This window comes from Etheostoma cragini, chromosome 10 (genome assembly GCF_013103735.1).
Source record: "Etheostoma cragini isolate CJK2018 chromosome 10, CSU_Ecrag_1.0, whole genome shotgun sequence".
Taxonomy (NCBI): domain Eukaryota; kingdom Metazoa; phylum Chordata; class Actinopteri; order Perciformes; family Percidae; genus Etheostoma; species Etheostoma cragini.
This window is the reverse complement of record NC_048416.1, coordinates 19,946,020-19,958,393: the sequence shown is the minus strand read 5'-3', so window position 1 is coordinate 19,958,393 and position 12,374 is coordinate 19,946,020. Positions and strand designations below refer to the sequence as shown.

General features: G+C 39.8%; 1 protein-coding gene across 4 annotated transcripts; it reads right to left on the bottom strand.

Moving 5' to 3' along the window:
* Positions 1-877: 877 nt before the first annotated feature.
* tmem255a (transmembrane protein 255A) lies at positions 878-10,754 on the bottom strand. Of its 4 annotated transcripts, none has more exons than XM_034883615.1 (10): positions 10,077-10,754; positions 7,504-7,646; positions 6,938-7,000; positions 4,277-4,366; positions 3,387-3,446; positions 3,139-3,224; positions 2,896-2,967; positions 2,455-2,623; positions 2,153-2,302; positions 878-2,034 (listed from the first exon to the last, which is right to left on the bottom strand). In XM_034883615.1, exons 1-10 carry the CDS (start codon positions 10,132-10,134, stop codon positions 1,891-1,893), a joined length of 1,035 nt encoding a protein of 344 aa, XP_034739506.1. In that variant the 5' UTR covers positions 10,135-10,754; the 3' UTR covers positions 878-1,890. The 4 variants fall into 4 exon arrangements, with proteins under 4 accessions (XP_034739506.1, XP_034739507.1, XP_034739508.1 ...); XM_034883616.1 differs by having other exon boundaries at positions 2,455-2,617; positions 10,077-10,752; XM_034883617.1 differs by lacking the exon at positions 2,896-2,967 and having other exon boundaries at positions 10,077-10,752.
* Between the last annotated feature and the right edge of the window lie 1,620 nt (positions 10,755-12,374).

The window sequence follows — 12,374 nt, the reverse complement described above, 5'->3', positions numbered from 1 at the left end:
TTTATTGACCATAAATTCCAAAAATAACTGTAAAACTAAAAATGAATAAGATAGTGTTTCGTAGTGTTGTAAATGTAAAAAAAAAGTGACAAACATTGAAAAACACCGTCAAAAGTTGAAAAAAGGAACAAAAACAAAAAGTTAAAAACATTGATAAAAAGCATCAACAACATTTTTGATTTTCAATGCTGACGGGAAGACAACACAAGGGTTAAATTCTACTGCTAACCCCTATTAGGAGCAGCAGGCCACTGTCAAGCGCCTGAAACCTAACCTAACTCTAAACATACCCACAATAACATGCTGTTTACCATCTTAATTGAACATGTTTTCATGCTTACATTTGCTAATTAGCACTAAAAATAAAAGTCAAGCTGAGGTGTAGTTTTTCGCGTATGTGGTTATAAACCGAAGTTTTGACTTGATGGTGTTGATTTGGAAAGTTACGTAATGTCCAAAGTTATCAGTTTGATCTTTAGAGGAGGACATGATCAACAAATTTAAAAGCAATCCATCCAACAGTTGATAAGACAAAACACCAAAAATGTCAACCTCATGGTGGCACAAGAGGAAAAGTCTGAATCCCTGAAGTCAGTAGGGACCATCCTCTGATCACTGAATGTCTGTCAATGTCTCATGGCAACCTATCTAACCTAACCCAAAAAGTGGTATCTGACCCCACTGCTAGCTCGGCTTAAAATAGACACACAATTTGAAATTACACAAAACGTTTTTTAATGGCATGATAAAAGGAACTGACGATCAGCCCCTAAGAGTGTGTTGTTTAAATTATAAAAAAAACAGGGATTAAAGTTGACAGCAACCCGTCTCACAAACTAAGTTAACTCTTCTTAACACTTCAACAGTTGTTCTTTGTCTTTTCACAATCTCCCATGTCATGTCAGTGAATCCGGCACCAACTGTTTACACTCGGGCTTAATAAGGTTTCTTCCTGACAAAGACAACACATTTCAACTCATAGATGTGATACTGCGACTACTTACAAGGAGAGATGAAATATGCTTACCTGCTTTGCAGCTTTCAGTGAAAACACTATATATAGGATTTTTGGGTGTAACTAACCATCCTTCCTTAACTACTGCAGAATAGCTTATTTTGTCATTGCTCTGCAAACTGATCATGATATTTTTAAACATTAACTGATGAGTTGATAAATAGATACCATGATCTGATAGTATACCTTAGGCTTAGCTTGCTAAAAGAGCATCTGTGCATAATACTGCTATACATACATTAAGAGCATGTAATACCTCCATTACTGCTAACTTTGCCTAATTAACAAGTGTAGATACGACTGCCTGGGCCTACAACTAGTTTTTCATTTTCTAGCTGATTCCTAACTAGGGAAGACACCAAAGCTTTCATGTAACTGGGGTTTGATATCATAGGAGGGTTATAGCTGTGCTCATCAGTCCATCTGTCATCTGTGTAACTCAAGGCAGGAAGCGTTTACAATGTGTACTAAACCGGAGGAAACATGAAGCAGGAGCTGGAGGAGAGTTTTTTGACCTTGTACAGGTTAAGTCCAGGTGGCCGAGGGCTGCAGCGCTGATAGCCCATTTGCATTAAGGCAGATAGATGTGTAAACAGCCCTGGCTTTGAAACGGTTGTCCCTCTCTTGATGTGTATACACAAACACACACATACACACACTGTAGGCATGAGAGTGAGTGGTGCTCAGGGAGACAAACACTCATTGTGTTGGGCTGAACTCAAAGGCAGTGTGCTCCGCGGCCATCGTCTTCCTCGCAACCTTTCTTTCAACACCGTTCTCAAAGATTGTGAGGAAAAGCCCAGAGGAATTGTGCATTCAAACCACTCAATCAGCACCCGGTAATGGTTCAGGTGCCTTCTTTGCTCTAAGCCATCTTATGGGCTATACGGTGGGGGCTTCTCATCCGGATGGTTGTGAGGAGGAGAGTAGCGTGGAGGGATCATGGTGGGCCACAGGTGGCTGGCTCCAGACTGGGAGTCATCCGACAGGCCGGAGGAGTCTGGGAACATGTAGGAGCCCTGCGGGGAAGACAGGATTTTTTTAGGAATAACCTGTCCAAGAGTTTGGTTTCAGAATAACTGCTGACTAAATCACTGTATATACAATTTTGTTTGATCATTTAAAGTGGCTGTGTACCTGCAGGTCGTAGGTAGTGTAAGGCGGCAGGCAGGGGGCAGTGTTGTAATATGAGTTGAGGGTGGTGGTCGTTGGTGGAGGAGGCTGTGGGGGGACTGGAGCTGTGATGGTCTCCGGGTCAGATGTGCTCTCTGAGACAGCTGAAGGAGTCTGACAGGAAGAATATTGCTCACTTTCTTGAGCAAGACTTACAAAACAAAAACCGTTACATCAGCTCATACATTAGTTCAACACATTCAGCAGAATACACTCAGTTGCCGGATGGTGTCTTCTCTTCTTTGCTGGTAAATATATGTACCCACCATGTCTTTGAAGCCTCCCAGCACCGCAGCAGCAATGATGCCCAGGAAGAGGGCCACGATGTTGAGGATTGTAGCAGACCACAACAGGTGATAGAGGTGAACCACGTCTTCGCAGCTCTTCACATCTGTGTATTCATGGTAGCCTCCAATCACCTCTACACGGCTAGCCCAGTGGGTGGAACAGAGAGAAAGACGGCATACAGTCAAGCCACAAAAAGTCCATAACGGAAGTTTTTCTTTTTTTGTATTCAGGACACAATGAACATACAATATGTTTTGATTCATAGATATTATTGAGTCAATGAGAGCTTGAGACACAGTGGATATGAATGGGTTTTTGGTCGAACACGAAAAGGACATGATGTGGATTTGGCACACTAAAAAAACACATGAGTTGATCATTAATGGCCGATATGGTTCTAGAAAAAAAAAAGAACCTACTTCCAAATCATGGATGATTTCCTAAACTTTTTCAAAACATCTTTATTCTGAAGTCCCATAAGAGGATGTTCTCTGCAACAAAGGTTAAAAGAAAAACATTCTTGTTCTAATACAATCAACGTTGCAGTGCAAAAAAATCTCCCACATAAAATAGCACAACGCTACACATAAAAATATCCAAACAATCAAAGCGACGCAGCAAAGTAAGTAGCTACTGATTCAGAGGTTTGTCGGCATACTCACTTCCCGCAGTTATAGAGGTCGCAGCAGTAACAGGTGTTGCCCTTCACACGCAGGTTACATGTGCGCGATGATATCTGACAGGGCACCTGAAGGACAAAATTCATTTTAAATTATTAGTCCTTTCACTTTTGGTCGACTTGTGGCTCTTAACAATGTCCCTATACAAGTGCAAGGCTAACACTGACACATACACTGAGCATGAATTCATTGTATTTCTGTAAACAGAAAGTTAATTATGTGTTTCTTACATCACGTTCAGTCTCACTGGAGTGATACTCACAGCGGCCAGCATACAGAGGCCTGAGGTCCTGCCGTACAAGTGATAACATTTTAACACATTTAAGTGCACAATTCATCCCTAGTCTACTGACAGACCCACACTGAATTAGAAGAAACAAAAACAGACAAGAACTCATACTTGATTAGTGCGGCATGATTAATGACTGAATTGTTAATTGTGAGTGAAATCTAGTTCTTCAATGAAAACCGTTTAGAAAGCTGGTAAGCAAGGCTGGAATATTAACTGGGTGAAGCAGAACACTGCCCTTTTAGTTTTTAAAAAGTATGATGTGTTTATTATGCACTTAATTGTGCAGCCCTACAGTTGATGTATGCATAGTTGAGGCAAAGCAAGAAAGGATTGTAAACTTTGGCACCAAAAATGTGATTTAGTTAGAGAGGTAAAATTAAGAACAACAAAAATGTTCAATATAACATGATCAATGTAAGAGTCACAAAAATGAGAATGGATAACCATCTGACAGCATCACATCATGTCTTCAGTCTGTCACTGCATCATATTACTAGTTGACTTTCATCCAACAGTAAGGAAAAAAAACTAACAACTGCATTAGTGGTTGTGTTTTGTTTTAAGTACTTTGCATCATGGAGAATAATCTCCTACTACAAAATACATTTGTCTTGCTGAGAAGGGTGCAGCAGCTGAAACTGCCGACCATACTTGAGCAATGCCCTTCCAGAAAGTCAGAAATGTTACTGTCTCATGCAGACAGAATATATTAAGCTTTAATGGGGATGGCATTGATTAATCAGCTTGTTATAAGTCAGGGCATAAGTGTTATCCATATTTATAATTTATCAGTTTGGTTATATAAGTAGAAGCTTCAGTGATACTTACAATGTGCCTGGAAGCAAACACTCCATCAACAATAGCACAGCAGAAGGCAGCCACCACTCCGAAACTGATGAAGACAATAGATGCCACTAACTGTGAAAGAAAACATCATCTGCATCACTCTTCATCGCGCTTTTGAGACTATAATCTCAATTTAAGCATAATTTGAATTGCTTCCTCTCACCATCTTTGTATGGGTTACTTTTTCAACAATAATCTGTATGATCCAGCACACGTGCTTCTCTCTAAATCGGAATACCTTTGAATGGGACCAGGGTGGAGAGGGCTGTGTGGGCCGGGTAAAAGACAGTAACAGAGCGCTGCGGTTGTCACCCAGCTCCAGTGGTGCTTGTGGCTGGCACAGTTCCCAGCTCTTTACAGGCACTGCAACCCTTAATCCCCTCCACACTCCCCTAACTCTCCTCCTTTCACTCCTTAATGAAAGACAGCAGCATGTATTCAATTACACATCACCCCACCCTGTCTGCAGCCAGCCGAGCTCACAGGAAGGAGGCAGTGCAAGTGACAAAACTGATCCAACAGCTAGAGGTAACAGGCATATATGCCTGCCCCAAGCTTTCTACAACACTAACATGAATACATCTGTAGGCATTTGATTGAGAAACCACAGGATTTTCGACACTGTGCTTATGATTTGGCAAATGTGTTGATAGTTGTCGGGCTGGTCATTCTTAGTTTTAGTTTTTTACTCTAAAGGACTTGGCCCTCCATCAACATTATTTTCTGCAAAACTAACAACAGTTTGAGTCATTTTGAATGAAGTAATTTCTGTGTTTGGGTTTTGCTCTCGTGTACTCCTCTCCCTGGTTTGAAGTGGACAGGGCTTAGCTGGAAAAATGTGAAGTCTCATCGATGAGGGACTCAGGAGCAACATTTGAATCAAAGTCTGAGTTGTGGGTTGTGCTTATGCTGCATGCCACTGTTAATCAAAAACAACAGTCCTAATGAAGCAGGCATTGAGTGTTAAACTCTTAATAATACCTTAAGATGTTTTCCAAACTTTAACTTGGAACCAAGTTTTTGAGGGCTTTAAACTTCAAGATGTTTTTCGGGGATAATCTGGCAAATGTGGAATAAAACAAATGTAGGTTTTGTGTGGCATTCAGTAATGGAGTTAACTGCATGGAGTGGATTCATACCTACGTGTATCAGAAGTGCTTCTTCATCTATGTACATTTTGATTTTCATTGCACCATTTTAATATCAATAAAATCATTTTAAATCGATATTTGTATTTTTTTATCCTTTCCTCATAAGTCTTTATTTTAAACTGTAATATAAAAAGGTGCACAGTTTGCTGCTGATGTCTGCTAACAGGAGAATTTGTTGATTGTTTGTTTTCTATCAATAAAGATTCTTTTAATTTCTCCTATTTTCAAGTATAAAAATATAGGAAGCTATTTTTCTTAACTCACTGAAAACACATTTTTTTTGTATTCATATGCTGATTATTCTCTCAGTTAGTCAATTACAAATGCCTGATTATAGTGTGAATGTTTACCAAAACTTTCCCAGAGAATGTTTTCCCTGAGCAACAGTCCAAAATCCAAATATACAATATATTACAAATTCTTTTGCCAAGTACATTTACACATACAAGGAATGTATCCTCTGCCTTTAACCCATCCTAACTAATTGGGAGCAGTGGGCAGCCAGTCCGGCGCCCCGTGAACAACTCCAGTTGGAACGCCAGTATCTATGTCAGGACAAAGGCCGGAGTTACCTAGCAAGCATGTCTTTATACAATATACTATCATAAAAGACAAAGACAACCCTGTCAGTTTTCACACTTTAGTGGCTTAAAGCAGTGAATTGTCGGCATTTGTGGTTAAAATATAAGTGTTTAATTAATTAGTCAAATATTCAATTCATTTTCTGTAGGCCAACTAATCATTTCAGATCTACTGAAAATGTAACAATACAAAAGTCATGTGTGCTTCTAATACCCCCAAATCATGAATTATATCAACACATTTTATTGTATGTAATGAAATGTTATGGGAAACAACATATCAGGAATAGCGTGGTGTAACTCGATCAGTTGTGGGACCAGATGGCATCCAAACTTTGCTGCTTTATGTGGAAAGCTGTCACAGTTCAAACTCATTCTTCATTTCAGCCCTGACAGTCCCCGCCTGGCACCTTCCACCTGCTCCCTTCATCTTCCATCTTTGCTTCCCCACATTCCAGTTTGGACATCTGCCCTCCTCCACTTACACCCTATTTCTATTTCTGGCTGCATCTCACTGGAAGCCCGGACGTTTAAGACCCAGTGGGACTCACAGTCTGGGTCACGTCTGCTATGTTTATTGTCACATTGACAACATAACCTGGCATGTAGGCTTTTGTGAATTAACTGGGAATGAAACACAGTTTTTTTTTAAGGATTATTTTTTGGGTCTTTTCCCTTTATTATATTGGAAAGACATGAAAGGGGGAAAGAGATGGGGGATGACACGCAGCAAAGGGCCGAAGGTCAGACTCAAACCCAGGCCACTGGAGAACTCAGGCAACATGGGGCGAACGATCTTACTGAGTGAGCTACAGGCCGCCCCAAACGCAGTTTAATGATAACTTTCTGTGACTGTAAAGACAAGCACTGAAAGTGATCTCATTGCACAAAGGAAATAGAAATCCTCTTACCATCTGCCTCTTGTTCTCTATCAAATGAGCGCCAATGATTCCCAGAAAAGAGCCGAAGCCCAGCTGGAAAAAAAGAAAATAGCTGTTAGGGTATTTATCTAATTTGACCATAAAGCTTTGATTTCACACTGCAGTGAGATAAATCAAGCGTTAGGTGTTTCTGTCACACCCTGGTGAAGCAATTTACCATGTTTACAGTGCTATGAACTATTCACAATCTCTGTACATTACATGAATCTGATGAATTTGAGGTCAAAATTAGAAGAAGCTTCTTTGGAAGTGTAGCTGACGCACAGGGGCTGCTTTCATGGTCGCTCTTCACTTTCAGCAGAACAAAACACATTTATGGACTGAGATACTTGGCCTCACTCAGCCCATAATGACACTGATGCTGAATAATGAATGTGTGGAAAATTCAACCCTCAGAAACCCTTCAGTAATTAGGCTCATCAGGAGCGGGAAGAGCCGGCTTAAAACACTCTCACTTCACTGACACTTCTTTCATTATGAACTCTGACAGGGGACAGGCCTGTTGCTGTTGCATGCAGGTGTGAATGTGCACTCACAATGACTCCTGGGTAGTAGCCACCCACTGTGATGTTTTGCGTCCTGGTAGTCGCTGCCAGGCCAAAGATGAGGATGAGCACAGATACGATGAGCAGCAACACTGTCACTATTATGGATTTCCTCTTCCTTCTCTTAAAGGAACCTAAAAGACGACAAATGAGGGCACATTACTGCTGTGACATGAACAGGAAAGTGATGTGAAATTAAAAGATCAGGCTGCAACTAGACTCCACCACAAGCATTGATGCAATAGGAAGTAGTTAATGAGACGTGTGACTGGACTAGAGTTTCATGTATATGACAATAAATTAAAGTAGACTCGATTTAAAAAACATAAAACAAAGTACCCAACTTGAATTTGACATATTCATACAGTATATGTTGCTTATTTTTTTTTAAACAGATGGTTTGATTAAATGGGAAAACTTCCCGACATGCTCCAAATGATCAGTTGATTCAATGATTTGCAGCCATTTAAATTTCTTTTCATCATTAAATTTACATATAGGTGGCTTTTTCTAATGATTCAAAAACTTAAATTAACAGCTTTGAGATGTTGATCATATAATAACAACAACACAGCCTCTTCAAGTAACTCTTCAGGTAACTGTATACTGTACATTTGTAAAGCAAAGATTTCATCCTGTACTGAAATCAAACGAGTTCACTACATTGGCAGTACAACAAATATTGATGTGAAGTTTCCTTGGTGAGTTCACAGTGCACAACTAATAATACAACCATCACACAAGAGCACATTCAAATACACAACAAAATGTACATTAAGCAAAAAATGAAATAACTGACAATTTGTGAGAGGTTTACAATTCATAAACCAAAATACCAAACTTCATAACAGTATACAGTATATCATCAACTAAGACAACCATAAACTAAAAAACAAAGTGCCAAAGGTTTACCCCATTCAGGCCAAATTTAAGAATTGTGCTTCTATTAAACTCACTCTAAACTTCTTTCAGAGGGCACTTATTTATAGAGCGGCTGGCTGAAAATCATCCCTAACAATATTCAGGGCCTTTTGGTGAAGTCAAAACTGAAGAGAAAGACGGGAGGAAGTGGCCAGTCATTTTATTTTAGATGCAGTGTTAACCATTTTCTCCATTGCATCTGTTTCAGCAGTGGTTAGGCTGATAGAGAAATGTCCACCTGCTTCTAGCTGATCTATTCCATCTCTTTTTTCTACCTCTCGATGTATTTATTCTTTCAGAAAGCTCATCACAACATCGTCAAACTAATACATCATCCACGTCCCTTCTAAGTTATGTTTTATCTATTTTTGGAAACACAGAGTTGGCAAGCCACAGACAGATTTCACTGCTAGTGAATTATGATGCTCCAACTTGGAGATGAATAAGAACTCACTACACTGAGCAGGGAAAACATTTCTGTCAAGTTTTCTCACTAGGGTGCCGGCACGATGACAGCCGTCGAGATTAATGTTCTAGTAGTCTCACTATCTAGAAATATATACAATCTTGAAGAGCTGGTAATTATATTACAAAACAATTACTGTATATTGTGATGAAATTACAGTTCCTCTGGGATTTTGTTCACTGTAATACTGTACTGTAGATTGTTTTAATGTCCTGGTTTCAAATGCTAAATTACAGTTAATTGCAACAACATGGCTGTTTAACATCCGTAGATGCAAAGATCACATCATACGATGCCAGCTTTAAGGTCAAATATTTGCCACTTTATATATTATCCGATTGTCAATAGTTTTACGCAAAAACACTGATGACACATTTTATTTAATCAATGTCCTCCGGCCCTAACTCAACATCATGGGTAGATTTGTTTATTACTGTAGTTCTACCTGAGACCAGGGTACCACAAGTATACATTTAAGCACCGGTACTGTTATTTGACTTACAGTAAATACTGCTCAGGAAGAGGTAAGATTACTTATGTTTAACATAATATTACAAAGTAGATATTTGAAGATTACTCCATGCAACAAAGTTAAAATTTTTCTGTGACATAACCATTTTAATATGATTCCACATTTCTTTGCCTCTCCAGTCCAGTAATAAGTGACTTGTCTTTCTCCACCTGCTTAACAAGGAATAAAAAGTCAAAGCACTTACGTGATCCTACTGTGTCAACAATCTAGTACTATTGAGAATGACCTCTTATGGACAGTAGCCTTCTAAAATTTTGTAAATATATTCACAGATTTTCTCTTACACGAACACACCATTTTATTCCTTTATTTTTTTATGGAAGCAGCCGAGCATCCCACAGTCATCGTCGCCGCACCTGCAGTGACGCGCTGCGGCCTGGACTAGAAGAAGAAAAAACGCTCTGATGATGCAACGAGTGTTTTGTCTGCTTTTGTGAGAGAGAGAAAAACATACCGCTACTGTTTTAAACCGAAAACAATTATAGGCATACTAATAGCCTACATGTTACCTTGGTGTTAAAACATTACAAGAAGCTTTCAGCGTTCATTACAGTCCCTGCATTTAGTGTGGTCAAACGAATACCGGTATATTATTTAACTGATAAAACCTGCTGCAGAAACGCCATTGACCTTGCACACACCTACCCACGCTTGTCTCAGACAGGGACAGTCCGCTGGATTGAAGGCTCTGAGCAGGAGGCATGCTGGCTTGAGGCTGTACGCAGTCCACCCGGACGAACCACTAGCTTAGAATTAAACAATAGTCACGACTCAACGTTATTCGCTATGTATTTTCGTGCTAACTTTGTAAAACCGTGAGCTAACGCAGACGGCGTGCTCGCTTGCTGTGGCATTCTCTGACAACAGCCCCCCGTCCCGCCGAGCCCGAGTCTGTCTCATTTACATCCCCGCGGCTGTTGATTCGTCTGCCGGTCTCCGTCCTCACGGTGTGTCGGTGTAAGGACGGTGGTGGGTCGCTGCTGCTGCTGCTGCTGGCTGTGTGTGCGCATGTCACACACATATGGCTACTCAAAAAACGAAGTAGCCCTACTCAGTCGTTACTTACACTTGTTTCAAAGTGAACCACCAGTACATAACATATTAGTTCGAAGTACGCCTACGTGAGCGTGTATACCGCCATGTCCGTCATGTAGCCTACTTTCCAATTCAAGAACAAATGTTGAATCGTAAGATAATTAACTTGAAATTTTCTTAATACTGTTGTCTCTGTTCTGTCGATTGTACTGCTCTGTATGTGTCTTTGGCTTACATAGATTTGGAGCTCATTCTCGTGGTATGGAGAAAGTAAAAGTTGGAGCTGACACAGTTTTCAGGGCAAGCATCGAGCGCCACCGTCTGTCAAAAATAGACGTTGCGTTCAAAAGCTTTCTATTTCTATAAATATTTTAGACATTCAGGGAGAGGTACGTTTGAGCAAAGACTAGTCCTGAAGACATTTTTTTGTACACAATTCCATCTGGTCCAACATAAAAAAGGACCCCATGTTTTGTTTAGTAGCCTATCTTATATTTCACTTTATGTAGCCTAAGCTATGAAGGCAGACAGTATACTAAAAAAAACTTAAGTATCTGACCTGGATTTTCTCTAGTCTATGGTCAGATATGAAACTGAAAATGCAGTATGTGTCAGTAACCACAAAAACCAAAGAGGTAAAATAATCATGAAACCATAATTATACATTTAGATTCAAATATGTTGCCTAGATAATATTTTTTTAGTTCTGTCTTCTTAACCTTCTCTAACTTGAAAACTAAATTAAGATTCAGTGTTTCCCATCGGACACTTTAAGCCTATTCCCGGCCCTGTTAAGTGTTTGAAATGTTATTTAGAACTTTATGTAGAGAAAAATAACTTTACAGAAAACGTTATTTATCCAAATTTGATTTATTATATTTATTTTGTCAATTAAAAATACAGACTAGCTGATAAATAGTATGTAAGAAAAAAATAGTCTACATATTTTGCATAATTACACTGTCATGTTGCTTAAAAAGCATAAACTCTGTCCAAATTATATAACAGGAAGGTCTGTAATATGTTCAATGAAACAAATGTAGACTAGTTTGTTTACCGATTGCTTTTGTTAGCTGTAGGCCTACATGATGGCGATTAACTGAAGGGCTGCTGATTTGATAGCACTCTGTTTAAGGTATGCAAACATACTATAGGCCCACAGCAACAGTGCTCTTTAGCAAGACACTGGAACTTCCCAAATTGCGCCAAATAAGGCTGGATTATTGAAGAAGCAAAGAGCATCCTTATTGACTGTGTGTAATCAAATTACCACATATTTTGGCCATGGTAGATTACCCTCAGGGGCCCGCAGCAACTAATTTGTGCCTTGCTCCCTAGCAGGTTGACCCGGCCATGCAGCTTGCCCTACACAAATGTACATAGCCTACCCACTAGTGACAATGCATGGAATATAAATGCTGCATGCAAGAAGCCATAAATACCATTTTGAATGACAAAACCTTTTTTAGATCATTCCTCTGCATGGACCTGTGCATGCAATACATGCTTCCCATAAAGGCTTTTCCATCTAAATGTTCTGGGGATTTTTTGATTTTCTGCAAATGTCCTTATGTGAGGAGATGAATCATTGGCCTTCACTGTAAAATACACACACACGCATAAACACACACGCACACACAAAAGCGCACAAGAACACGTGCACGTTTTTACCGCGCAAATCTCATAGAACAGATTTTTTTCCATGACGCAATTTCTCTTTTCATGTAAAGAAGCAGGAAAAAAGTCCCCCCTCTCTCACTTTTTACACGGGGTAAAAGAACGTTACGTGACCGGCGTGCAGATGGGATCAGGAATGAGGACATCTCGAACTTCTCCAGAGGGGAGCTTATGGTAAGCAGTTGCTGCAGGAGTCTATGGAGCTGCTGGCGTTGGCAACTGGATCAGTAT

What these genes read in the sequence shown, in the direction of transcription:
- tmem255a (XM_034883615.1), bottom strand. Translation starts at nt 10,134, where the DNA reads ATGCCTCCTGCTCAGAGCCTTCAATCCAGCGGACTGTCCCTGTCTGAG. An exon ending in TGTTTGCTTCCAGGCACATT is followed by an intron (nt 3,447 to 4,276) that starts GTAAGTATCACT and finishes CTTGTACGGCAG; the next exon opens with GACCTCAGGCCTCTGTATGC. An exon ending in TGGGAGGCTTCAAAGACATG is followed by an intron (nt 2,303 to 2,454) that starts GTGGGTACATAT and finishes TCTTCCTGTCAG; the next exon opens with ACTCCTTCAGCTGTCTCAGA.